The sequence below is a fragment of the Podarcis raffonei genome, chromosome 11 (assembly GCF_027172205.1).
Source record: "Podarcis raffonei isolate rPodRaf1 chromosome 11, rPodRaf1.pri, whole genome shotgun sequence".
NCBI lineage: Eukaryota > Metazoa > Chordata > Lepidosauria > Squamata > Lacertidae > Podarcis > Podarcis raffonei.
In genome coordinates this window covers 63749113-63776885 of record NC_070612.1, presented here as the reverse complement: position 1 = coordinate 63776885, position 27773 = coordinate 63749113, and the positions used below count along the sequence as shown (strand labels likewise).

At 44.3% G+C, this 27773-nt stretch overlaps 1 protein-coding gene across 4 annotated transcripts in view; it reads right to left on the bottom strand.

Annotated features, from left to right (window-relative positions):
• ALDH1A1 (aldehyde dehydrogenase 1 family member A1) overlaps positions 1-27773 on the bottom strand; it is a 203120-nt gene that overhangs the window by 164521 nt on the left and 10826 nt on the right. For 3 of the 4 annotated variants that reach the window (XM_053409166.1, XM_053409164.1, XM_053409167.1), the window contains exons 2-3: positions 16366-16439; positions 2543-2647 (exon numbers count right to left, since the gene is read on the bottom strand). In XM_053409166.1, the coding sequence (XP_053265141.1) occupies positions 2543-2647; positions 16366-16439 (179 nt within the window). Of the gene's footprint in view, positions 1-2542; positions 2648-4977; positions 4998-16365; positions 16440-27773 lie in introns of those variants that run through there. The other variant, XM_053409168.1, reaches the window with a different exon arrangement.

The following is a 27773-nucleotide window of genomic DNA, read 5'->3' as shown; positions in this document are numbered from 1 at the left end:
GAGTAGTGCATCTCCAGCTTTACATATGCCACTGCCAGTGCAACCCTGAGAATACCACATCCTTGTTGCTCCATCCTGCCTTCTTCTTCCTCGAAAAACCATGGATGTAATATAGGTGCTAAAAACTGTGATCCAGTGCTGACATGCAGACATTATTTACTAGAGGTGTGTAGTAGCAGGTGTGAGGCAGAGGATGCTTCCCCTTCCCTCAGCCAGTGTGATGCCAATAAACCCCCTGAGCTGGATCAGGGCCCCCACAAAGCCTTCTCTCACTCTGCTGCTTATATCCTTTTCTGAACTTACATCTGTTTTTTCTTTATCTCTGTGTTTCTCTAGGTCCATGAGCAAGAGGCGAGGCTGTGCTAAATGTTGCCTGCAGAACACTTAAGAATTCTGGGACTTTTTGTTGTTGCTGTGAGTAGCGGAGGATTTTTGTTCAAAGTTAAATGCTTGATTTAAGTTTTTTAAAAGTGTCCTGTGTTGATAGGTTTTAAGCAAACAAACTCCTGGAAAGGCATAACTATGAGTCCATTTGAGGGAGGGGGGCAACTGTGCCTCCTAATCCCCCATTTCTAGCAGCAGCAGAATTTCCCATTCTCACCTACAGACCTTCCTTTTTGCTGGTGGGGAGGGAGGTCCACACACACAGTATTCTATGACCCCTCAGCCACAGGGAGTACATCCCTATCACTGCAACCCTATACACACTTTCCTGGGAGTAAGCACCATAAAACTCATTGAGATTTGGTTCTGAGTAGACATGCATAATATTAGACTGTAAATGTACTTTACATCCCATGGACCATTTTTGAAATAGATGCAATCATGCTTTAAGCCATTTAGTCTTAGAGAGCGCAGCCTAAATGAACAATCAAATTGAAAGGTTACTGTTTCCCACTCCCATGTGTGTCTTTGATTTGTAATCCCCTTTTGATTTTCCAAGTTTTTTTTTTTTAAGTAATGCACAATTCTTTGTTAGCGCTATTGAACATCCAGATTAAAGTCTTAAAATCTTTTGGCTCACTGCCTAAGTACTAAGCTCTGAAGTTTACAATTACTTGTATAATTATAATTTGCTGGATTCAGGGCCTACTTAATTGTCAATCTACATTAGGATTTTTTTTGTGGGTGGGAGAGAGAAAGCTCAAACAAATCAATAAACGGTTTGTAAACCTTTCTTTTTTAAAACCTTATGAGAGCCCCAAATGTTGAGTAAATCACTGGCACAGTTTAATTCAAGATTGCTGAAGCAGCGGCCCCACCTGATTTGTAACAATCTTTATCTGGGGAAAGAAGCTGGTGATAAAAGTAAGTGAAAGTTTATCCATATTTCTTCTTTAGATCTTGCTCTAGGATCAAGGTGGGGGTAGTTTGGATGATAGCCAATCAGCACTGCATGTAACTAGCATCTCCTACACACATTCAGAATCAGGATTTATTTTTAAAAAGAGCTTTTTAAAAAGCTCACTTGGATTGGAAACAATAATCAGGAGTTCAAACAGTCCTCTCTGTTTTAGGGTTGCCATATTTCAAACAGTGAAAATCTGGACAATTGTTGAGCTTTTTTGGCACATTCACACACAAAAAATTGCTAAAAATGACACTGCCGACATGGGTTTCCATACATGCCGGATATGTCCGACAAATTCCGGACATGTGGCAACCCTACATCTGTTCAAAACATGTTGCATTTGTCTTCTTAGAGCCCTTCTTCAGTTCTCTGTTGTTTCAAGGATGGCTGCTCAGCTCAGTCATCCCGTTAGCAGGCAGCCCATCCTGGGTCAGGTTAGTCCCATTCTTAGGACTTTTTGCAGTTGAGCCAGAATGCCCTTACTTACCTCGGCTACGTTCACATCAGGAGCTTAAAATGCAGCAAAGTCACCCCCCCACACACACACTCCCCAGCTGAATTTGAAATCACATTTTTACACTGCTGTACACACTAGAGAGGGGGTAGTGATGGCTTCATCCTATGCTTATCACCTGATTTATTTTCCCAACCCTGCAGCCCCTCAAACTTATTCAATGAAGCTGTCACCTGCACCTGCGTAATGGATGTTTCAAATGTACACACCTCAGTTTAGCTGTGGCTTAGGTTTCCAAATTGGATGGAAGCTGGTTTAAGAGAAAACACATCAAACAACAATATTTATCAAGAAATGCAGTTTATGGCAAGTGTCATGTGTGCTTGGGTTTAAACACCAGTGATGGGAGGGCCCTGGAGTCGGAGTCAATGGTAATGTGCACACAGCCCCAGAATGTGGCTTTGATTCTCCAGTCCTTGGAGGATTGCCACACCATGGGACTGATTTCATAGGATTGTAGAGTTGGAAGGGACCACAAAGGTCATCTAGTCCAACCCCTTGCAGTGCAGGAGACTTTTTGCCCAATGCGGGGCACAAACCCACAACCCTGAGATTAAGTGTCTTGTTCTGCCAAGTGAGCTATCTCGCGATGCCATTATTTCTTCTCCCCTAGATAGTGACCTGCGGCAGAGGTTTACACCCAAATAAAGATAAAGTCCATAGAAAGGAAAACTTACCTTATCTCCTTCTGAAACATCACAAATTTTCTCTCCAGTCGCAGGGTTAAGGACTGGGAATTTTTTGCCACTAGCTGAATCATGCCATTCATTGTTTATAAATATCTGCAAGGAAATGGAAGACAGACAGATAAATTGATGACATTATGTGACTCCTTATCCCATTTCCATCCATTGCAGTGTTGCAAAACAATGCATCTGATAACCAAAACGGCATCCTGGCAACACTATGAGTCACTATGACTTTATTGAAATGTATTAACTGTTTTGATTAATCTGTTGCTGTAGTTTTGTTTTATATATATGTTGTTGTGTCTGATATCATAATGATTGCAATGTTTGGGCTTTCTATAAATGTTATTGTTATTATTTTCAGCCACTTCAAGTTCAACATTTGTTGTTGGAAAAGTGGAATACAAACATTAAATCAAAATAAAATCAATCAATATTTTTATTTTTCCACCCTGCAAAACACACAACTTTCTGAAATGAAAAAACAACACATAACAGTCATGCTCTTGTCTAAAGAAATGTCACAACCAGGAACTATTTAGAGAGAGAGTTCAGAACTATGGCCTCTACACAACTATATCCCCCTGTCACAATTTTTTAAAAAAATACAAAGAGAGTGCTAATCCCTGATATCTTTTTCTTCCTGGCTCATGTTGAGTTGCACTGAAAATACTGGTAATGCCATTAAAACCAAATGTGTGTGTGTGTGTCTGTGTGTGTGTGTGTGTGTGAGAGAGAGAGAGAGAGAGAGAGAGAGATATTCCTGGTTTCTGAAAACAAAGTAGTTGTGTAAACTGATCCTAAGGCTGATTAGTGGAGATGGCAGGCTAAAGAGATGCACGAATTATGGAATTAAAAATATTTTTTCTTGTCAATATTTTTTAGCCACTCACTTGACTTCTAAAGATCCCCATCCCACCATTCCACTTGCTTGTTAAAACCACCTTCTATTTCCTCAGCCTTCAGGGGACCCTTATGGACCTCCTGACAGCACTCACATCTCCTCATGCAGTTGCACTTGCCCCCCTGCCATCACCAGGGCAACAGCAGCATCATAACTGACTGTCCTCCTCCCCAGCACCCTGGATGCTATCTTAGAGTGGGGCTGGCAGTGATGCCTAGCCTGACTCGCATCTGTGTGGCTGCTGCCATTTAAATTTACCCAGAATGAGCTGCCTCAGGACAATGCTAGGGCAGCCCAGCTGAGTCAGGCCGGTGAGGGATCTTTCTGAGCAGGTGGGGCCTTTGCCAGGCCCCAGGCAGACTGCCTGCTGGCACCGGGCCTGTTTTCTCTCTTGCTCCCACATGGTGCCAATACAGACAGAACCCACCTGTCATGTACAGCATCCCAGGAGGTGCTTGATATCCTTGTTTCTAGTTCCTCCCTGGGGCAGAAAAAATCAGGAAGTGCTGTCAAGCACCTGGAAGGTCACACCTGCCTGGTTGGATCCCATGCCTTCCTTATACTATTTTTGTTTTACACCGGACGTCCCACTGCCACCATCCAAAGCTGCTCCCCCCCTCCAGTGTCATTCAAGTCCTTGTCATGAGTGAAGCATGTTGCCTCACTTCGTATTTACCACAGTTATTATTATTTACATTTATATACTATCATTTCCTCCAAGGAGCTCAAAGTGGTGGTTCTCCCCTCCCTGCTTTATCCTCACAACAGCCCTGTGAGGTAGGTTGGCTTGAGGGACACCCAGTGTGCTTCAAGGCTGAAAGAGGATTAAAATTCTGGTCTCCCAGAGAGTGGTCCAACACTCTCTTATTCCACACTGGCTCTCAGCTTTGCAGTAGGATTTGCACAGGATGTATTGTGTCGTAAATTACTGAAATACTATTCACGAAGTTTCATAATTCATCCTTTCATTCATTTCTGTGGACCAGTCAGGAGTCCTTGATGGTGCAGTGTTCCTGAATTAATGTCAGAAGTGGATGGTGCTTCTCTTTAGGCAGCTCCTACGTGAGGCCCCAGGAACCGAGGGCTCATCTTCTGCCTGCACCCATCTAGCCAGTTCCCCCTCTCCACTGTCCCCATATCTACATGTAGGTGGACAACCTGTGAATGTCAAACCCAATGAGTGTTGGCTGTTTTCAAAGGTGTGCAGAATGGCTGGGGGGGGTGGTACTCTCCTGCTCCCATATGTATGGGCTGGATTGAGGAGAGGGGTCACCTGATGCACCTGGACTTTCCTCCTCTATCTCCTGTTCCTTTCCCAATCCTCCCTTTGCCTTCTAGGCTGCAGATGCACCATGAAAACAAAGACAAGAGTGCCAGTATTAGTAATAATATTATCTTAAACATATCCTGGTTCTGAGCTAGCCAGAGATCATACTCATTTACTCAGCAGCAGATGTAAGATAGCTAAAAGTATCCATTTTCAAATAGCTGGAAAGCATTTTGCCTATGCAGTTCTAACCTTTAAGCAAGCAGGAAGCGGATGATGGCCTAAATCCTTTCCAGGGAAACCGATAGCCAAAGCCCAGATGTAGATTAAAAAAACATAAGGGCAGAACCATGATCTGTTACGATGAAAACTAAATTAGGCACAAGAAGATAGCAAGCAGAGTGTCAAATAATGAAAACCCACGCTTGGCAACAAGGTGCGCTCCCAAAATGAGAGAGTGCGTGAAACGTAAATATTAATATAACAGTGCCATGTGATGCAAGGGTAAGTCAAATTCGTATCTGTTTATGAAAAAAGACAATTGTGAAACATACCTTTTTTGGAAGTTCTTACTGCTACGTTTAGGCCACTGACTCAAAGGCTTTTTATATCAGGTACAGCATGTTATTTCCTCTTCTCATCACCTCCAAATGACAGCTTGACTGCAGCACAGCCAACATGGGCAAAACTAGATGACATGCTAGCTATGTGCCCTTAACGGCAGGGTTTTTTAAATACAGTGGTACCTCGGGTTAAGTACTTAATTCATTCCGGAGGTCCGTTCTTAATCTGAAACTGTTCTTAACCTGAAGCACCACTTTAGCAAATGGGGACTCCCGCTGCTGCTGCACCGCAGCTGCGTGATTTCTGTTCTCATCCTGAAGCAAAGTTCTTAACCCGAGGTACTGTTTCTGGGTTAGCGGAGCCTGTAACCTGAAGCGTATGTAACCTGAAGCGTCTGTAACCCGAGGCACCACTGTAATAGGAAAAAATAATAGGAGATGGGACAGGCAGTGTGGGGATCTCTGCCTGAGAGCCTGGAGGATAAACAACATTGAGCAAAATAGGCAAACAGTCTGACCTGGTAACTGTAGAGCATAAGAAGAGCCCGACTGGAGCAAGTCAAAGGCCCATCTAGTCCAGCATGCTGTTCTCAAAGCAGCTAAGCAGAAGCCTAAGGGAAGCCCCCAAGCAAGGCCTGAGCACAACAGGGCTCTTTCCACTTGTGATTTCCTGCAACTGATATACAGAGGCTTCCTGCTTCTGTCGGTGGATGCAGAAATAGCCACCATGGCTGGTTGCCATTATTAGCACGACCCTCCGTCCAGACAACTAACTTCCTATGATCCTAAGAACTGTGGCTTCCCCTCATGAGTTTGCAGGGGGATGACAGAGAGGTAGGGAACTCCTAGGCTGTTGAAGTGCAGGGAATGGGTCACACTAGCACACTCATCACTTTTCTTTCTAATAAGCCTTCCATGGAAGCTGAGCTCCCTTGTGCTAAGGCAGAATGCATGCCATTGTGAATGACATATCATAATTGACAGGCAGAAGAAATGAACAAATAAGCAAGCAGGATCATCATCAACAGCTGTTCTGGGCCTGTCTGAACTGGTCCTCTTTGCAAGAACAAGTATTCGAAAGCACAACATGGATGAGGTGTCCTCTATGGTGTTTATTTTGCTAATTGTGGGTTAAGTTTCCTCAAAGGGCTCTCTTGTACAAGTCTGTGACTCACTGAGTTTGGATTTTGGTAAAATGAAAACATGTTCAGAAGACTTTGTGTGCCTAACATTATTCAAGTATGCAAAATGTTTGTGTGTCTTTCTATCCATCTATAATAGGCGGCTTACATTTGTCTTCTCCAAAGTCCCTTTCTTCTCTGCCCCTTTTGATGGCTGGGATGCCATACAAGCAAAGGTGCCACAGCTCCACTGATTGCCATTGGCTTAGTTGATCCAATGTCACAGAAGGAGGCCTTGTCCAGGAATCTTACCACTAGGAAGGTGGCCTTGGGAGATCCTTGAATGCAAAGTTCAAGGTCCATGCTGAGCAGCTTCTGGTAAATGAAGCCAAGCAAGTCTTTCCCAGACCAAGCATAGCCAGCTGATGCTCCCATGATATGGATATGGCTTACAGAAGCAGAACAATTGTATTTGACCCTCAGTGGCTTTACCAGATTTGAACTGTGTAGAAAAAGGTTGCCAATAATTTAACTCATAAAGAAAACAAAGAGTTTAATGTCAGAGTTCTTTCAGACTTAACACCACGGGCATACTAATGACCACCTTTCACAGCATATTGGTTTAAGAGTCTTATATTTTTCTTTCTGCTTAGTAAATAATACATTTATGTTGCCTTTCAGCTTAGCTTCCCAAAGGCAACAAAAAAGTATTTTTTCAGTCGCTCTACATAACTACAAATTAGTACTGTGCAATGCAACCCACAGCAAAAGGAAGTTCCACTGAATTCATTGAGATTTACTCCCAGCTAAGCCTTTATAACATTGCAGCATAAATTATTTTTAATTGTTTTTAAAAAGCTAGGTTGAAAGTGTAACAGAAAAATTCAAAGGACAACATTATTAGTTGAATAATCATTATTTAACTCCGGAGCATAATCAAGTAAAATATTTACTAGTGTATGTATATCAAAGGCCATTTCCTGAATTCCTTACTAACCCAAAACACACATGAGTCTTATTAAGGCTTTTAGTATGAGTTTGGGGCATGGAGAGACATCAGGAATAAACCCTGATTTTGGAAAATGAACTGAATCTAGATTCTAGACGAAGTTAGTTGTGCTTAGTGCCCGTTGAAATCAGTGTGAAAAGTCTGTTTGTTTTAACATAAACCCCACCTCCATGCTTGCAAGTGAGAATACATGGAATTAAATGGATTTCAGCCCAATTCTTATGCCCAAACTGCTGTGGCACATGACAGATAGACCTATCCATGCTGACTTTAGGTATGTGATGAAGTAGCCAGGCAATTGTTTCATTGTGCTTGCCGTCAACCCTGGCATATCAATCATAGCTGACGAATAAGGCTCCTCTTTTTCATGCCTGCCTGGGGCTACAGCATGGGGTTTGTCACTAATATACAGGATGCCACTAATATATGGGCGGTGCAGCCTGGACCCGCAGTTCTGGCTGTGGCCCAGAGTCTGTTCAGTATTCTTGCTTGCTTCTTCCCTGGTTGTCCTGATCCCCAGGCCCAAAGGAGAGCGAGGCCGTGTGATGCCCAAAATGACAGAATGATCAGCTCCAGCGCTCTATCAGAAGAAGGTGCAAACTGTCAAAAGTCGGCAAAGCCTCGCTGTCTTGACAGAGAATGAAGACCAAGACAGCAGGTGTTTGCCCCTTCATCCCACAAATGTAACAGCCAGGCCAGCAGTGTTTTGTGTGGCTGCTGGTGAAATTTCGTAACCATCACCATGAGCACACCAGGTGTGAACGCTGTTCACCTGCATTGGTGGGGCTGGGGCAGCAGCAGCCCCCGAGGCTGTTTCACTTTAGACTTCACCAAAGGATGTGCAGCCTCATCCTTCCCTCACTTTCACTACCTGAAGGCAATTCCCCTTCCCCATCGTCAGTTGAGGTGCTATCCTCAGCTTCAGGATCCCACCCTGATGGTGACCAACCTGGTGGCCTCTTCTGGAATGTTGAAAGCATGAGGAAAAGATCTGGAGTTGTGACTTTATTCTCAAATCTGATCGTTCCCCCTTGGTAAATGCGTGGAAGAAACACCCTGTGGAGGGACCCAATTCTGCAGCCTCCTCACCTGTTCCTGCACTGACAGCTCTGTGCCCATTGTGGTGTTTGCATTTCCTTGATAAGGCAGTAGAGATGTGGTGAGAGTTTGGCAATATTTAACAAGTTTCAGAAACTGGCAGCAGTGTTCAGCTTTTTAGGATGATAAAACACTCCAGAAAAGTGGGGGGGGGGTGTTTATGTTGCAGGTATAAGGTTCTTACTTCTTTTCTCTAAAAAAGAAGGAAGGGTGAAAAATGCAGGCTTTCCCTTTGAATTATGTCCAAAATAAAATACTTAGTCAGCATAGGAATTTCTAAAACGTGCTATGTCCAAATCCAGATTAACCACCACATCTGATATTTCCATAATGCCAACTAACTACCTAATATTTTACTGTCTGTGATGGTGACAGAAGTGATCATGAAACCAATACAGGCATTGACAAGGCTCCCCAGATCGAAATAAATAGATAGCCAGTGTTGAACTTGAAGCACCCAACTTCTAATTTCAGCAACTTACCGGTATTTGCCACTAGCTGAGACTGGCAGAGGTAAAGAACAAAATTAATTTGAGTGCCTCTAAAGGGAAATGGGACCTGAAACGGTCCAGGGAAGACCTGTAGTAGCTTCTGTTCTCTTCTCCCTACCTGGGACTTTGCAATTTGATATACCCACAAAATTCTATACCTGCTCGCTTAGCACAGCTTTTTTTGGAATTGTGTGACTGATTCTGTATGAGCTTTTAATCATTTAAAAAGAAAGAAAGATGGGCACACATTTAGGATGCTAATCCTAATCCATTTTCTCTTTCCAGAGGCATACTGAAGTGTGAACATGGGATGAAAAACTTAGCCCATAAGTGTCAGGCATCGCCAAGCCTGCCTTTTAGGGGGCAGGTGTGCCACGACTCAGTCTAATGCACAATAAAGTTCCACTTCAGTGTGTCCCTCATCCATATGCAGCCTGCAGCCCATTGATCCCGTTTCTTGGGATGCTTTTGCTTCTGATTGAATAAATGATGGAGCAGACAGCAGTATACCATTGTCCTGATCCACAGATCAGGGATTCCAGAAAAGGATGTCAAAACTGCCAAAAGGATTCATTCTAGTGCTTTGTTATGAAAAGGTGAAAACTTCAATGCAATGCCAGAAACCTTACTGCCTTTACAGACTCAGGATAGACACGAAAACAGCAAACATTCATCATGACTGCCTGCCCCCGGGCAAGCATTTTGTGCATTGCTTATACAGAAAACATCATGTGTCAGTTTGGTTAGAAACCCCCATTGCCCACCTGCTTCACGAAGGCAGGGGTGGCAGGCAGCCAAGCCTCATGGATAGCTCCCCTCCCTGGGCCAAGAGCCAAGCATCCAAAGTCCACAGATAAGCATAGCACCAAAGCAAGCCAAAGAGCGTATATCAAAGCAAGCAGATAAACATATATGAGCTCATTCTCGCAGCCAATAATAGTTAGTCCCGGGGTTCCCTTGCCTACCAAGATGGCATTTACAGGCTTTTAGAAACATTTTCACAGTTTGGTTCTACACAAAGATGTGCGGTGAATTTGCTACTCAGCTCCAAGCAAAATCCACAGCAATGCACAAAACAACACAAAAAAAAGTAATCCTATTGCTATAATTGTGACAAAAATCATTAATAAGCGGTGCCACCCCCCCACCCCCCAAACCCTTGGAACCACCATGTTTCCTGTCCCAAACTGGCTATATATTGATGCAACACTTCTCATATATCTATTCTGCTTTACAAACCCCTCCTAGAGCAGCCGTTGCTCAGGACAACCAGCATAGTCAGCCAGATTCCAGAGGGTGTGTTGGGCGGAGATGTAGCAATAGCACTGCAGAGGTAGCAGCCAGAGGGCTTATTATTGTTATTTACTTACACCCTGCCCACCTGGCCAGGTTTCCCCAGCCACTCTGGGCAGCTTCCAACAGAATATTAAAAACACAATAAAACATCAAACATGAAAAACTTCCCTAAACAGGGCTACCTTCAGATGTCTTCTAAAAGTCAGATAGTTGTTTTTCTCTTTGACATCTGGTAGGAGGGCGTTCCACAGGGTGGGCGCCACTACTAAGAATGCCCTCTGCCTGGTCCCCTGTAACTTCACTTCTTGCAGTGAGGGAACTGCCAGAAGGCCCTTGGAGCTGGACCTCAGTGTCCAGGCAGAACGATGGGGGTGGAGACGCTCCTTCAGGACCGAGGCCCTTTAGGACTTTAAAGGTCAGCACCAACACTGAATTTTGCTCAGAAATGTACTGGGAGCCAATACAGGTCTTTCAGGAACTGGAGTTATATGGTCTCGGCAGCCGCTCCCTGTCACCAGTCTAGCTGCCGCATTCTGAATTAATTGCAGTTTCCGGGTCACCTTCAAAGGTAGCCCCACATAGATTGCATTGCAGGAGTCCAAGCGGCAGATAACTAGCGCATGCACCACTCTGGCAAGACAGTCTGCGGGCAGGTAGGGTCTCAGTCTGCGTACCAGATGGAGCTGGTAGACAGCTGCCCTGGACACAGAATTAACCTGCGCCTCCATGGACAGCTGTGAGTCCAAAATGACCCCCAGGCTGCACACCTGCTCCTTCAGGGGCACAGTTACCCCATTCAGGACCAGGGAGTCCTCCACACCAGCCCGCCCCCTGTCCCCCCAAAACAGTACTTCTGTCTTGTCAGGATTCAACCTCAATAGATGCCATCCATCCTCCAACCACCTCCACGTTGAGCTCTAACCCGTGTCCGGTCTGATTCAGAATGATTTTTCCACCACCAGCACTCTAGCAGTCTCGGCAATTGTTCATCACCCTCAGCCCTGGGGAAAACCACAGCACTGTCTGGGCTCCATGCAGTCGGAGAGGGCACTTTGGAGCCAGACAGTCGATAGCTCTGGTTAACTCCGCGTTCCAGCGGGCCACCAGGGAATCAGGTGAAAGGCCATCAACATGGGATAAAACATCCCCTACCCTCTGGAAACCATTTGGATCCATTAAGTGGCAGGGGCGGACCATTCGAATCTGTCCCACCTCCATGCATAGAGGAATGGTTGTGGAGAAGTCCAGTTGCACCAGGAAGTGATCCGACCAGGGCACTTCTTTTGTTTCACTTTTACGTGTCAAATAATCCACATCCATGGAGATGAACACCACGTGAAAGGCATGTCCATGACTATAAGTTGGGTCAAACTTATTCAGGGACAGCCCCATGGAGGCCATTCTTTCCATGAAGTCCCGAGCGGCCCCTTGTAAGGTCGTGTCGGCATGGATGTCAAAATTCCCTAGGACAACCAAATTAGGTGTCTCCAGGAGAACATCCGCCACAACCTGAAGCAGCTCGGGCAGGGAATCCTTGGTGCAGCGGGGAGGTCGGTACACCAAACGGAATCCTGTACTGCCCCTATTGCCCAACTTCCAGAACATGCACTCAGAGAACTGGGTCTTCCCAGTAGGACACCTGATGCAAGCTAGTGACTTCCTAAAAATCACTGCAACGCCCCCTCCCCACCCATATGACCCGGGTAGCTATGCATAAGAGAAACCTGGCAGACAAACAGCAGCAAGAACAGGCCCATCTGCTTCATCCAGCCAAGTCTCTGTTACCAGATCAAGTCCTCCAGCCATGACAGCCATCTTGTGAATCTTTGACCTGACATTGCACAGCAGCACCTTAAGGCCATGTGGGTCTCCCTTGTTGATTCCAATATCCTTCCGGTCAAGACCAGACCCAGAGGCAGGGGTAGTCTTCAAACAACAACTAAACCTGCCTCCTCCCTTGTCTGGTCTTAGCGTAGCTCCTCCTCCTGCCTGTGATCACTGAGATTGGGTGTCTCAGTGCATTCTCCCCTGTGGAACTTGCCCCAGCCATTCTGAGTCCCTGCCTGGAGTGAGGGGCAGTGGGGACCTGTGGTGGTGATTCTGGACAGGCTTGGAGCTCCCCAAGACTGATCATCTGCCTAGGTAAATCCATAACTGCTGCCCTCAAGGGGCTGAGTTTAACGTGTTACTGAAGCCTGGAGGAAAGAGAAGCAGCTGCAACAGTAGGCTGGCTGTTTCTGTCTGTGTTGAAAACTCAGGGAGATGAGTTAAAGGCTTTGCAGGGGTGGGTGAAGGCTAGAGAGACTGATGTTTCTTTGGAAAGATATATGCAAGCCACTGCCTGTGACGTTGTAAGGGATTCAGCTGGAAAGTTAGAGAGGCAGGAAAAGCAGTTGCTCACCTTTGCTTGTTGATATGTACGCAAAAGTGGATGGCTGCAGCATCCAATATCAAATATTGGATATTTGTGAAATATTATGCCTTTGGGGCTGTGATCCAGCCAAGCCTGATTTCAGTGCAAGAGAGTTGAGCACATGCTTAAAGGTGAGAAACTGTGGCTTAGGGCTGACAGGTATCTAAGGGAAGGAGGGCGGGAGGGAGCCCACCCTGATGTACCTGCCCTTTTGCCTTGCACAACACTTCTGTGTGTAACTATCAGCATGTGATCCTTCAGCAGCAAGGAGATAAACTTCCGTCACCTGCCAGAGTTTGCACACCCAACTGCTGGGAAAGGCACAGACTGGATGGAATGCTCAAACGCCTGCTGTGTCCTACCTGCCCCCAACTCACAGCAATCTCTGGCCAATAAAGTGATAAGCAAAGGGCCCTGCTAGTGATTCTCTTAATTGCACAGTTATTTTCCTTTCTCCTTCAGATGACCTGAAAATCTTCAAAACGTTTGCTGCCAATCTGTACAAAGTTCAAAGATACTTTCTATTTTAGCAATTATACTCTGATGCAAGGAATAGCAGCGTGCTGGTGGTAAGATGAGAGAACTACTTTAGGGGTTTGATAAGATAATACCTTTCTGCTTATCCGTTTGTTTGTGCATAAGCATGGAAAGAATTTGCTATGATATCCTTTGCTTCCATGGCAGGCTTGTTTGCAACATGGATTTTTTTAAGGCAGAGGACTTAGCTGGATATATGGAAAAAACAATGAAGAATCTTGTGGTCCCTTAAAGACTAACAACTTTATCACAGCATAAGATTTTGTGGGCTACAGTCCACTTCATCAGAGATATGAAGAAGTATCCTCAGTTTCAGGTACTTGATGGTTAGAGGAGGTAAACTGTCAGATCCAAAGTAAGTACGGGTGGTGGTAATTTACATTGTTCGCAGAAAAGCGGGGCTGATAGCACAGACATCCTGGCACTGATAAACCAACTAACTCATGTAGTGTGATAAAAATCCATTCTGCTGATTCAATCCACAAGTTATAGCAGCCGGTGTACCAGATGGAGCTGGTAGAAAAATTCCCTGGTCACAGAATTGACCCACGCCTCCATGGTCAGTTGTGAGTCCAAAATGACTCCCAGGCTGTGCACCTGGTCTTTCAGGGGCACGGTTACCCTGTTCAGGACCAGGGAGTCTCCACACCTGCCTGCCCCCTGTCCCCCAAAAACAGTTGGACTAGGTGATCCTCAGGGTCCCATCCAACTATGATTCTATTCTATTCTATTCTATTCTATTCTGTGCAACCCTTGAGATTCATTCACCTGATCAGCTTCCAATGATATGCCATCATCTGCCAAAATGGCACTTCTGAATTCTCTTATAAGACAAACAGGCTTTTCTCTACACAGCACTACTCTAAAATGGCAACATGGCAATATAGAAAAAACAGGAAGAGTCCATTTTAGCTTCCAGTGACACTGCAACCAACATAATGTGAATACGGGAACTTCAAAAGAAGACTGCAGTGTTGTTAAGCGCTGTCTTTTCTGGACTGAAACTGCAGAATTGATTTTTTAATTAAAAAAATCATTTTTTTAAAAAATCGTTTTACCAAAGCCAGGATGTATGTTGTGTGTGTCTGTATGAAAGGCCCAGTTAATAAGATAATTATCACCAGCATACTTTTCTGCATTTTGTTTTCTTTTGACTTCACTGTTTACAATCCTTTCCCCATCCTGCATTCACATATGCACGCACACACCTGCAACGTAGGATAGCATTTCATACATGTGATCAGGTAGATTGCAGTCCTTTAAAGCTTATCCCATAACAGATGTTAAAGTGCCACAAGACTCTTTGGGTTGCAGTCAATGCTGCATGTTTTGAGTGGTGTTCTGCTCATGCAGTGCGATTTCCCCTTCCTTCAGACTCCCAGTATCTGCTCCAAAGGGTCTCACAGCCCCCTGAGGCAGATTCTGAGGGTGCACAGGAGCTGCATGGGAGAGGAGAGGGGGGAGTTTGGTTGTGCAAGTGGAAGTCTGTTGTGTGAGTGGAATGGATGCAACCCACTGTTGTTTTTCTTTCAAGAGCTTCTGGAAACTGGATATACAGGTTTATTATGTCCTTGGAATATAGGAAGAAGATGAAAACAATCTAGTTTTATTTTGAGAAGCCTTCTGCTTCCTAGTACATTAATGCCTGAATACTAAATATGTTAGCTTGAGTCTAGCTGCAGCCAGGCCCCATGCAATCAGTGATTCAAGAGAGTGGATTGGGCTGCACATTTCCTTTTGCTCTCAAGGCAGATAGGAATGTACATCCCCATCCCACATGTGCAGTGCAAATACAGATTTCATGAGGTGTCTCTCACACAGATTCCCAAGCTTGCTACAGTGCTACACTTTTGCTGAACTGCTGAACAACTATATACATACTGTGCTTGGGGGTGTCTTTTCTTGCACAGTATTACAGATGACATGATAACATAAGAAGATTTTGCTAGATCAGGCCAAAGGCCTATCTAGTCCAGCATCCTCTTCTCACAAGGCCCAACCAGATGCCGCTGTAAGCAGAACCTGAGCAACATGTTCAGCTCAAATAAGATTATTGCCATTCTGTGCAGTACTGGAGGTTGAATCATCCTGCTGCATCCAAGTCCTCCAGCTTAGCTGGCTAACGACAAGCCCTCAAGCCAGGGACCCTCTTATATCCCCCAGCCCTTTGCCTTGCATGTCAATGCCTTTTGTAGATTGTAGAAAGTCTACTAGCAAGGATTGTCCATCTCATTATTGCTCTCAAGTGGCTGGCCTGCTTTTATGCACTTCTCTTCCAGGTACATAGGCGATGCATGTGTGTTGTTCACATTTCAACAATTCTGCTGGATTCCCCCCCAAGAAACTGTGCAACCCTGCACACGTCTATTGAGAAGTGAATACCATTGTGCTCAGTGGTGTTTACTCCCAAGTAAATGTGCAGAAGATTGTAGTCTACATATTTTAGGAATGAATTGTAATTATAAATCAATGTTACATTCCCTAATACAGTAACATATTCTGATTTTCCCCTTTGCTGATTTTATCTTTCTTTCTGTAAACCATTAATACTGTGTTATAATCCAGTCCTGGAAACACCGCTGTGGAAGCAATGCTATAATTTCTGCAGAACTTGTTCCTAGGCATCAGTCAAATCCTATACACATCTCCCAAAACAAAAAAGCCCCAATCTCACGCATACTTCCTTCAGAGAAGGTGCCACTGAACCCAGTGAGGCTTGCTTTGAGTAAACATGCATAAAATCCAGCTGTTAGTTTGATGGGGCTTCTCCCAAGTACATATGCCTAGGTCTACAAACAGTACCATGGTTAAGGCTGAAGCCCTAAAATGCTTTGGGCTCACAGAATCATAGCTTCAGACATAATTCACACAGAGCAACAATTGCAACCATTCTGAAACAGGATGGCCGTCAGCAGCCACACTCTGCGGAAACAGGGGGAACATCAGGGAATAAAGCTGCAGTGAGATCCATAGGTAAAAACCAGCAACAAAGTTATATGCACTGAGATCCACCGCTAAAGTGGGAACTGCACAGACCTACAGCAATAAGACACGAGGAGATTGCCTCAGTAGCAGAGCTAGAGGGAAGTTAAGCCACATAAATATAACTAACCTTAGTATACTGAATCTTCAGATCCTTGAGGGGCTCTGGCAAAGCCGGGGCAGTTGACATGTTTGGACTAGTTCCTGAAACACAGGTGAAAGGAGGTTGTAAGAGAAGTTCAGTGATATTTGCCCTGACTGAGCACTTCGATATAATTGTGCCTTTTTATCTGAACTGGCTATAGTATATTTGCATGCAAGAGCATGATTGGACGAACAACTGCACAGCACAGAGAGGGGGGGGGGAATACAGCTAATGTGCAACACCTAGAAAAGCCGTCTGTGTACTTGGGTGCAAAAGTCCATGTGAGGTGGTGGCACTCTCCATGTGCGCAAATAGCAGCCTGCTCCTTTTCACCTGCAAGAATAACATACACTCAGAAACATCAGTATAGATAACCTAAAAAAGAGTTCTGAAGATATTTCAGAGCTTTGGAAATTTACACAAATATAAACTGTATGTTGTTGTTTTTTTTAAAAAAAATAGTTCCTGTCTTTCTAGCAGTGACAAGACAGGCAAAAATCCAACAGGTTCAGCTTTTCCTGGCAGGAGTTGCTGTGATAATATTGAAAAGAGTGTTTAATTTGAATATGTCAAATCAATGCATTTTTAATAACTCTTGGAAACATTCTAGGAAGCAGGAAACCATGCTGGCTTTTGCAGCAAAACCAACCAAGTGCCTTGCAGCACTTTTAAAACAATCAGATTTTGTGGTTCATCAATAATATCTTCAGGATGTATTATTCTTAGTTAGATATACAAGCGTGTGCCTTCCAGAGTGCAATGCTATGACTGCAGTGTCAGAGCCCACAGTGTGCACCTGGCCTGTGAGGGGGTAAAGCATTACCCATGGCTCCAACCTTTAGGTAGTACTGCCATCACCCTGCTTCTAAACTTCCAGGCTAGTGGGTTGCAAACACACAGTCTTCAGGCTCTTATTGTAGGAATTGGGAAATCTCCAATTGGCACTAGAAGAAAGATTCAGACCATCTTCTCCAGGTTTCCTGTTTGCCAAGATCTTGGAGCACATTACTGGAGCTAGGCTGCAAGTTAGCTATGGGCAGCATATTTGGTTTAGTTTAGATTCTCGTGAGACCAGACCTAATTCGCAGTTCCTCCTGAAACAAGATATGAACTGAAGCAGGTATACTTTCTGAAATTTTGTGAAACTATTCTTCTAGCAAATAAAAAGCACAAAAATGTGTGCATAGAAAAGTAAAAATGTATTATTATTGAAAATAATGCCATATATAATAAAATAAAATAAAACATAACATAACATATAAAATGCATTGTATAAGAGGAAATTGCTTGCAAAATAGCATACAAAAATGGATATGTATTAGGAAAAAAGCACGCTAAAATGCTGATAAATTTTCATTTTTATCATTTATTAAATTAATATTAAATTCCAAAGATCACAGGGTGGTTCACACAACATAAACATACAAAATGAAAACACGAAATACATAATAAAACAAAAACAAACCAATAACCCCCACCCCACAAACACATTTAAAAGGCTATACTGTATAATGTTTATTCAGCCCAAGGCCTGGTTATAGAGAAACGTTTTCACTGGGCACCTAAAGATCTGTAATGAAGGCATCAGGCAAGCCCCCCTGAGGAGAGCATTCCATAAACAGGGAGCCACTGCTGAAAATGCCTGTTCTTATGTTTCCACCATCTGAGCTGCTCATGGAGGGGTCACACAAAGAAGGTCCTCAGATGGGCCGGTCCTTCAGGTATTGTGGTTCTGAGCCATTTAATGCTTTACAGGTCAAAACCAGCACTTTGAATTGGGCCTGGAAACTAATTGGCAGCCAATGCAGTCATTGGCATTATATGCTCAAACCATCTTGCCCTGGTGAGCAACCTGTCTAATGAATTCTTACACCAGCTGAACTTTCCAAACAGTCTGTAACACTTTGTATAACACTTTGCAGTACAGTGGTACCTCGGGTTAAGTACTTAATTCGTTCCGGAGGTCTGTTCTTAACCTGAAACTGTTCTTAACCTGAAGCACCACTTTAGCTAATGGGGCCTCCCACTGCGCCACCGGAGCACGATTTCTGTTCTCATCCTGAAGCAAAGTTCTTAACCCGAGGTACTATTTCTGGGATAGCGGAGTCTGTACCCTGAAGCGTATGTATCCCAAGGTACCACTGTAATATAACCCAGAGGTGACCAGAACATAGACAGCAGAACTTAGGCTAAAGGTAAAGGACCCCTGACCATTAGGTCCAGTCGTGACCAACTCTGGGGTTGCGGCGCTCATCTCGTTTTATTGGCCAAGGGAGCTGGCGTACAGCTTCCGGGTCATGTGGCCAGCATGACTAAGCTGCCTCTGGCAAACCAGAGCAGCGCACGGAAACGCCGTTTGCCTTCCTGCCGGAGCAGTACCTATTTATCTACTTGCACTTTGACATGCTTTTGAACTGCTAGGTTGGCAGGAGCAGGGACCGAGCAACGGGAGCTCACCCCGTCACTGGGATTCGAACCGCCGACCTTCTGATCGGCAAGTCCTAGGCTCTGTGGTTTAACCCACAGCGCCACCTGCATCCCTTAGAACTTAGGCTATCCCTGTCCAAATGGTGGCACAGCTGGGCCACCAGCTGAAGCTGATGGAAGGCACTCCATGCCACCAAGGCTGCCTGAGCCTCAAGTGACAGCAAAGGATCCAGGAGTACTCCCAAGCTACATCCCCACTCCTTAGGAGGAAGTGTAACCCCATCAAGAGCAGGCAGCCTTCCAGCCATCCGGTCTAGGGAGCCACCCACTAACAGAGCCTCAGTCTTATCTGGATTGAGCTTCAGTTTGTTGGCTCTCATCTAGTCCATTACTGAGGCAAGACAATGATCCAGCACTTCCACTGCCTCAGCTGCAGATGTAAAGGAGAAGTAGAGCTGCATGTTGCCAGCACATTGCTGACAACCTCCTCCAAACTCTTTTTCAGGTTAAACAGCATAGGGGATAAAATCAAACCCTGGAGAACCCCATGTTGAGGATTCCACAGAGCTGAAGAGCATTATTCAAGCATCACCATTCATGTAGGACCAGAACCACCACAAAGCAGCGCCAGTAGGATGCTATGGTCGATGGCAGGGTGGATCTACACACAGGGAAAATGCCCCCACTATAAATAAGTCAGAAGTTAAATCATTATAACAAAAGAAAAAATGTTATGTAAAATTTGCATAGATTTTTTCTCTCTCTCTGGTGCCATCTGGTGTTGCATGTTTATAACAAATTCAAAACGCTGTTTTTGGACTAATGCAGCTCTTAGATTTTTCTGAATCCATGGAGGGCTTCTTAAGGAGTGGTCTTACTACTGCCTCCTTCAAGCAGGCAGGGACCACCCCCTCTTGTAAAGAGGCATCAAGCACCTCCCTGGCCCAGCCAGCTGTCCACTCCCTGCTAGCTTTTATCAGCCAAGAGAGGTACGGGTCCAGAGTGCAAGTCCTAACTGATCCAAACACATTGTCCATGTTCTCAAAACTTACTAACTGAAATTCATTCAACATAACAGCACTAGACAGTGTTCTGGACACCCCATGAACAAACAAAAATCACAAATGGATTGCAGAAATGAATTTGAGATTAGGAAAATGGGAAAGTGAAACCAACAGATCTGTCCATTTCTGTTGGGGGAGGGGGGGAGTCCAATTCATGGGAGGGAACCTAGGGCAGCAGCAGCAGGCAGGTCATGTATGCAGGAGACCTTCAGAGATGGGTGCTTCGGGCAATTATCACTTTGCCAAGGTAGGAGAGGTGGTGTCCACTGGAAGGATTTTGTGAAAGGACAAGCAGCCTTTGTGCAGGGCATTGTGGCATCAGGTTAGTATACATTTGAGAGTTCGTTCCTTAAAGATGCATAAGACTAGGCAGTAAAGTTCTGGCAAACTGTAAAACCTTTCTCCTGACTATACATTGCAGGTAAAAAGGCACCTAGTTCAGTCTCCCCCACCCCTCCCAAAAAAGATCCAAAAATATTTAGGAAGAATGCTGCATTAACTGGATTTCTGCCCCTTAAAGGGAGAAAAAAATTTTTGGGTGGGGATAGAGATGGCAACCTTCCTTGTGAAATGCATGCCGTGTTGATTGGGCTGCCTTGCCTTTCTGTGCAAAATGTTCTCCCTCCCTCCATGACTGACAATTTTTTGGTATAAAGTAGATGCAGGGTGTGGTAATGCTCAGAAACATCAGCAAGGTTTTGAAGTGCTCAGCCTTGCCCTTTAGCCCTGCATATTGCAACACAAGATGACTGGCACAGAGCTGTTCGCCTTATAACATATCTGGCGTCTCTTAAAGATTTGTATCTAATATATAATGTTTCATACAAAGAGATGGACAAATCCAACCTTGTACTCATCCACAGATGCACCACTATGCTGGGCACATAGACTGAAGAACACACACACACACACACACACACACACACACACACACCAGCCTCTGCAAGGTTTTATTTTCCCTGTTCCTGCATGTAGTTAGAAAGCAGAATAATATATCCAGTTTATGTGCATTTGAAAAGCATTGCTTTCCATGAATTCACTTGCATAAATATTGTGCCGTTGCTGGCTCTGCTGCTTTGCCTTCATCAGCAGCCTAAAATTCATGGTGTGCAGAGCTAACGACAGAGACAGTTCCACTTGCTTAATTTCTCCTACCAGGCTGCTGTGAAAGACAAAGGAACGGGATCAATAAAAATGGCAACCCTGCTGTAAGCTGCAAGTCTTTTCTCATTCAAAAATTGAAAAGTGGATGCAGTCAACTGGAGGTGAAGAAAAATACTCTGCACAAGTCTAGTTGGCACTTTATTTTTATTACTTTATAAGCCCCAGAGCTGCACTGTGAGATTGAAACCAGATCATAGAATCATAGAGTTGGAAGAGACCACAAGGGCCATCGAGTCCAACCCCCTGCCAAGCAGGAAACACCATCAGAGCACTCCTGACATATGGTTGTCAAGCCTCTGCTTAAAGACCTCCAAAGAAGGAGACTCCACCACACTCCTTGGCAGCAAATTCCACTGTCAAACAGCTCTTACTGTCAGGAAGTTCTTCCTAATGTTTAGGTGGAATCTTCTTTCTTGTAGTTTGGATCCATTGCTCCGTGTCCACTTCTCTGGAGCAGCAGAAAACAACCTTTCTCCCTCCTCTATGTGACATCCTTTTCTCTATTTGAACATGGCTATCATATCAGCCCTTAACCTCCTCTTCTCCAGGCTAAACATGCCCAGCTCCCTTAGCCGTTCCTCATAAGGCATCGTTTCCAGGCCTTTGACCATTTTGGTTGCCCTCCTCTGGACACGTTCCAGTTTGTCAGTGTCCTTCTTGAACTGTGGTGCCCAGAACTGGACACAGTACTCCAGGTGAGGTCTGACCAGAGCAGAATACAGTGGCACTATTACTTCCCTTGATCTAGATGCTATACTCCTATTGATGCAGCCCAGAATTGCATTGGCTTTTTTAGCTGCCGCGTCACACTGTTGGCTCATGTCAAGCTTGTGGTCAACCAAGACTCCTAGATCCTTTTCACATGTACTGCTCTCAAGCCAGGTGTCACCCATCTTGTATTTGTGCCTCTCATTTTTTTTGCCCAAGTGCAATACTTTACATTTCTCCCTGCTAAAATTCATCTTGTTTGTTTTGGTCCAGATTCAAGGTTCACACCCTGCAAATACCTCAGTCAGGAGGACCAAGGTCTGTTCACCTGTTGAGCAAGATGGCTAGCTGCCCAGAACCACACCACCAACCTGTCCTGTCCTGTCCTTCCAGTTTAGCTCAAAGCCCTCATAGTTTTGCTTGTTCCAGCAAATCCTTGGTAGTGCCAAAGCCACTCCAGAAATAAGCCATGGGGCACATTACAAAATACATACTTCAACTTTATAAAGGCAAGACAGTTTCTGTCTGAAAAAAGAGTGGCATCGGGTGAAAAGCATTTCATTCTTGGCTACTACCACAATCTGGGTTCATTCCCTAGAAAGAACTTCAAGCCTGTAGCCTTTGAGTGTTGGAGTGATGTAGCTCCCTGGGGCGAGGCTGCCCTGTGTCCCCTAAGCTAGTCTTCTCCCCTCAGGTGTGGTGCTGGTTCTGTCATCAGTGCTGAAGTAAGATTCAGCTGTCAGTCTGGCTGACATCGATGTGAGAAATGGGCAGGAGGCACCATATCAGCCTTTGCCTCAGAGAGCAAAATGTCTTGGGCTGAGCCTACCATTCATGCAAGGAACAAAGCAGGACTTTCCTCACACGGTTGGGATGTGGCAATACCCCAAATTGCAAAAGAATACATAAAGTTAAGATTTTAAATGAACATATTGTATTTCTATAACATAGATATGAAAAGAGTTAAGAACTTTACAAAGAATATGTCTGTGGCCTATGGCCAACAGAACATACAGTAAGCAAATAATTGTAGTTTCACAGCACTGAAAAACAGACACCGTGCAAATGATGACAACAATATATCTCTCTAGCCGCACTGACTGCATGTTATCTTCCATTGCTGACTGTACCACAGCACAAAGATATGGTTGTTCAAAACCTTGACATCCTGTTTTGTAAAAATTTAATAAATATTTCTTAAAAAACCAAAAACAAAACCTTGACATCCTGAAGAAAGACTGTGGTGTAGTCAGCATTTGGAAGATATATCCAGTCAGCATGACTAGATATGACAGAATACATTGTTGTGATAATATGTGCAGTGTCTGCATTTCAGGGTTATGAAGTCACGTGAAACTGTTTGGTTAGTACTATATATAAATCGTTTGGTTAGTATTGTCTCCTTCTCTGAATGCACCCCTTCTGGAGTTAGGGGATGCATGGAGTTTCCAGTTTCATGAGCCACATGCTGCCATATCAGGCCCTTGCCAGCAGCCCCTTCCGGCTCTGCAATTTCCCCCTCAGTTTTCAGGGGTCTCTCCTGGTAGAGCAGGACATAAGACCCAGAGCAACACTGGGCTCAGTCCTACTTGCAGTCTTCCTGAAACCACTTTCCATACTTGACTGCTAGACACAGGTTGCTGCAGTTATGGGATTTTTCTGCTTCAGGTGTCAAAATAAATTGACTTGGATGCTATATACTTTGATTTTTTGAGGGTTGCCATTTCCTGCTTTGTCTCAGGTGGCAAAACAGCTAGGGCCCACTCTGCTTATGAATGCTTGCTTTGGCATTTTAAAATTTTCTTGATGACAATCCAATCTTTAACCCAACAAAGGCAGGAAGCTTCATAATACAACTTTAAATTTGGAACTGCAAATCCTCCCCTGTCTCTTTGATCTGTAAGTAATTTGAATCTAATTCTTGGCCTTTTTCCTTGCCAAATAAATTTGGAGAGTATTTTCTGCCAATCTTTAAAAACTGAGGTTCCCCTGATTATCGGTAGATTTTGAAATAAAAACAGCAATCTCGGTAATAAACTCATCTTAATTGCTGCCATTCTTCCCAACCAGGATAGCTTTATTCTGTTCCAGGTGTCCAGGTCTTTCTTTATTTCTTTCCAGGTGTTTGTGTAGTTGTCTTCCATTAAATTTATATTCTTCGTCGTTAGCCAAATTCCGAGGTATTTTATTTTTCTAGTTGCTTTAATCCCCGTCTGTGATTCAAGTTGGTTTTTTACCTCTTCTGACATATTTTTGGTCATCATTTTAGTTTTTACTCTATTTAATTTAAAGCCGGATAATTTTCCAAATTCTTCTAGCAAATCTAACACTTTACCGACACTTTTTGTGGGTCTTCCAGCGACAACATAAGATCATCGGCATATGCTTTTAATTTGTATTCTTTCACTCCAATTCTTATATCGCGTATCTCCGAAGTTTTCCTTATCTTATTTGTGATTATTTCCAACACCAAAATAAACAAAAGAGGTGATAGAGGGCACCCCTGTCTTGTACCCTTTGAAATTTCAAAGGATTCTGTTAAGTTATTGTTGATAATTAATTTAGCGCTTTGTTGTGAGTAAACTGCTGTTATTCCTTCCAGGAATGTGCCCTCTATCCCTGTCATTTCCAAACATTTTATTAGAAAAAGCCAGGATACATTGTCAAAAGCCTTTTCGGTGTCAATGAACATTAATACCGCGGGAATTTCATGTTTCCATTCTAAGTATTCAATAAGGTTTATTGTATGTCTTATGTTGTCTTTTATTTGCCTATTAGGTAAAAAACCAGCTTGATCATTGTGAATGAGTTTAGCTAAGCACTTTTTAAGTCGACTCGCCATTACATCTGCGAAGATCTTATAATCATTATTTAATAATGAAATCGGTCTGTAGTTTTTGATGTTAAGTTTATCTGAGTCAGGTTTCGGTATTAGCGTAATATGTGCTTCTTTCCAGGACGCTGGTATTCTTCCTCCTCTTAGAATCTCATTCATTACTTCACAGAGCACCGGTGTTAAAAGTTCTTCTAAGACTTTGTAATACTTGGCCGATAGGCCATCTGGCCCCGGAGCTTTCCCCAGTTTCGTCTTCTTTATCGCCTCCTGGATTTCCTCTACTTTTATGGGTTTATTTAATAGGCTTCTTTCCTCCTCCGATATGCTGTTAATTCTATTTTCTTCTATGTATTTTCCTATTTCTATTATATCTTCTTCTTCTCTTTTATATAACTTTTCATAGAATTTAAGGAAGCTCTTTTTTATTTCATTAGGATCTTCCAAGACTTGTTCTTTTACTTTTATTTTATTGATTACGTTTTGTTTTCTCCTTTTTCTTATTTGCCACGCCAGAAATTTACCAGTTTTATTTGCATACTCGAAAAAATTTTGTTTCATTAACTTAATTCCCCATTCCACCTCCTGATTTATTAATGTTGAGTATTGTGTTTGTAACATCTTAGACAATTGCTTATTTCTTTCGTCATTCGGTTTTTTTATCAGATTCTTTTCGCATTCTCTCATTTGTGTAATTAACTCTTCTTTTTTTTGCTCTCTCACCTTTTTTCTATAACTATTTTGTTGTATCAAAAAACCTCTTAACACTGCCTTACTGGCATCCCATACTATGACCATATTTGTTTCTTTGTTAATGTTGTCTCAGGTGGCAAAACAGCAAAACAGCTAGGGCCCGCTCTGCTTATGAATGCTTGCTTTGGCATTTTAAAATTTTCTTAATATATTAAGCACCCAACAATATTACTGACTTTCCACTTACTACAAAGCTTATGGGTTATAATAATTGTGCCAGCAAACAGATCAGATTCCACCAGGACAAGTTTCCAAACAGACAAGGGATGATTAATATAAAGTTAGGTATTCTGGAGTGTCACTGGAAAAAATGGAATGCAAAGACTTTATTGTCTGCTGAGTTCCTATCGATCCCAGTGAGACTTTGGCACCCCTTTCTTTGAATTGTTCTTGTTGGACACAATCCAAAGCACGCATGGTGACTTTTCTGCAAACTTCTGTTATGGGAAAGGCTCTGTGCACAGGGGCACAAACAGTTTTCCTGCTGTGTGCACAGAAAAGGTTTTGCTTGCAGGGGAGAGTTCCTACCAAGGCAAGACATGTTTTACCTATGAGGCTGTGCGCTGCCATGGCAAATATTTGTCTAGAGTTACAGTGTTCGCACTCAAACTCTGTAGTTTGGGAATGGCACAATGTGTATTGTGGTTCACACCAAGCAAATCACATCTTTAAAAATATACACCCTCTTGTGCAAGGGGTGAATTTCTTCTTTGTGTGCCCAGGCGGAGACCCCCTGACCCCAAGAGACCACCAGAAGGAATAATGACTCGTGACAATGTGTTATGGAATTAAAAATTGGCCACAACTTTATTAAACCTTTCAGATGTAGGAAGACCTTGGCTTAGGCATTGGGCATGTATCCCACCCAGCCTGCAGCTGGGGAATGGGGGCTCCTCAGGGTGAATGGGATATGGGAGGGTGTGCTGCAAGACGCTTGTGTACGCAGGGAGCCCACCCCATATCCCCGCAACGCAGGGGAGTTCACTGACAACCTTTCAGTGCGTGGCCAGTGACTTCCTATTTACAAACCCCTTTAAGAGGGGACCCTGGAATCGCCGCCACGGGGGGGGGGTGTGAGTCACTACTTTACGCCTCCCCCCATATACGGAAGATAGACTAAAGGATTCCGCCCAAGGCCTCAACCCGCCCAAGTTGTGATGAATTGCTATGGGGAAGGCAAAACCTGCCAATGCAGGGAAATTCCTTCCCGGTTCTTCAACAGCAACCATCAAAAGTCCGTAGCAGCGCCCACTGAAGAGGAAGAAAAAATGGTTAACCTGCAAACAAGCAATAGACAAAGGGAGGGTTGGGTGGGTGAAGCTCCGGAGCCAACCTCATGCTTGCTGCCAGCTCCAGCTCCTATTTATGCAACTGGCCACACCTCCCAAAGGTGCTGATAGGTTAACTGGGGTTCGGTGGGAACCCCCAATGACTATGACAAGGAGGTGGTCCAGCCCAACCAGCTGGTGAGTCCTATGTGGCCAGAGGTGCCACGTGCGGTCCTGCAAAGGGCGCCCACAAAGAAAGGTGTGAGCACTCATTATTGCACATTGCATCTTGGAAACGAATGCATACAGTGTCATGTATGCAAAGTATGTGGGGCATTTTAAGCAACCACTCATAGTAAGAATTAGTTCTTACAATAATAATTTGTGCTGAGTCAAAGCATCACCAAGTGAAGACTTTAGACTCCGCACTGGCGGAGGAAGAGGAGTGCGGGGGGAGCGCACTGCCCCCAGCAGCTTGATCCCAGTGGGGTTCCATCGTGGCTGTCCCCCTGCCTGCTCTAGACATCCCGCCCCTGCAGGTGGCATGCCCTGGCCCCAGGACACACACCCCGCCCCGCCCCGCCTGCTCTCTACCCCCCCCCCCAGTGCCGGAGCATGAAGCTCCACCACTGAAAAGGGGTTTGTGGTGTTCAAAATACCCTCATATAAACTTCACATATGCAATTAATTCATGTCTTCTGTGATTGTTTGCAAACTTTACAACCATCTAAGAAGCAAGTTGTGGCACAGTGCAGGGTGGGCAGGATGAGTCACCCAGCTGCTTAGACCTCAAGCTGAATATCCACTCAACTCTTCAGACGTGATGTGGTTTTTGCAGCCTGACATAGCCCCTCTCCCCATCTTCTTTGTCCTGGCTCCCAGTCTCTGGCTCCAACAGCCATTGAGAGATGGCTCTCCTGTCTCTCCTAGCAGCTGTGTGATTCAAATTTGCCCACCTGCAATTTGGCCCAATCATAGCTGGGCTTGGAGGAGTGGCAATGGGGGTGGACCTGAGGCAGACTTCCTGGTGGGTACAAAAACTGGTCTGGGCTTCACCTGAGACCACAGTTGCCTGCAGATCACCCTCCCTCCCACCCATATTTTCATGGTTTTCACTGTTCTGTTGTGCAATTGTGTGGTATTTGATAGACCTTGCTATGGTTCTTATGGTTGCCG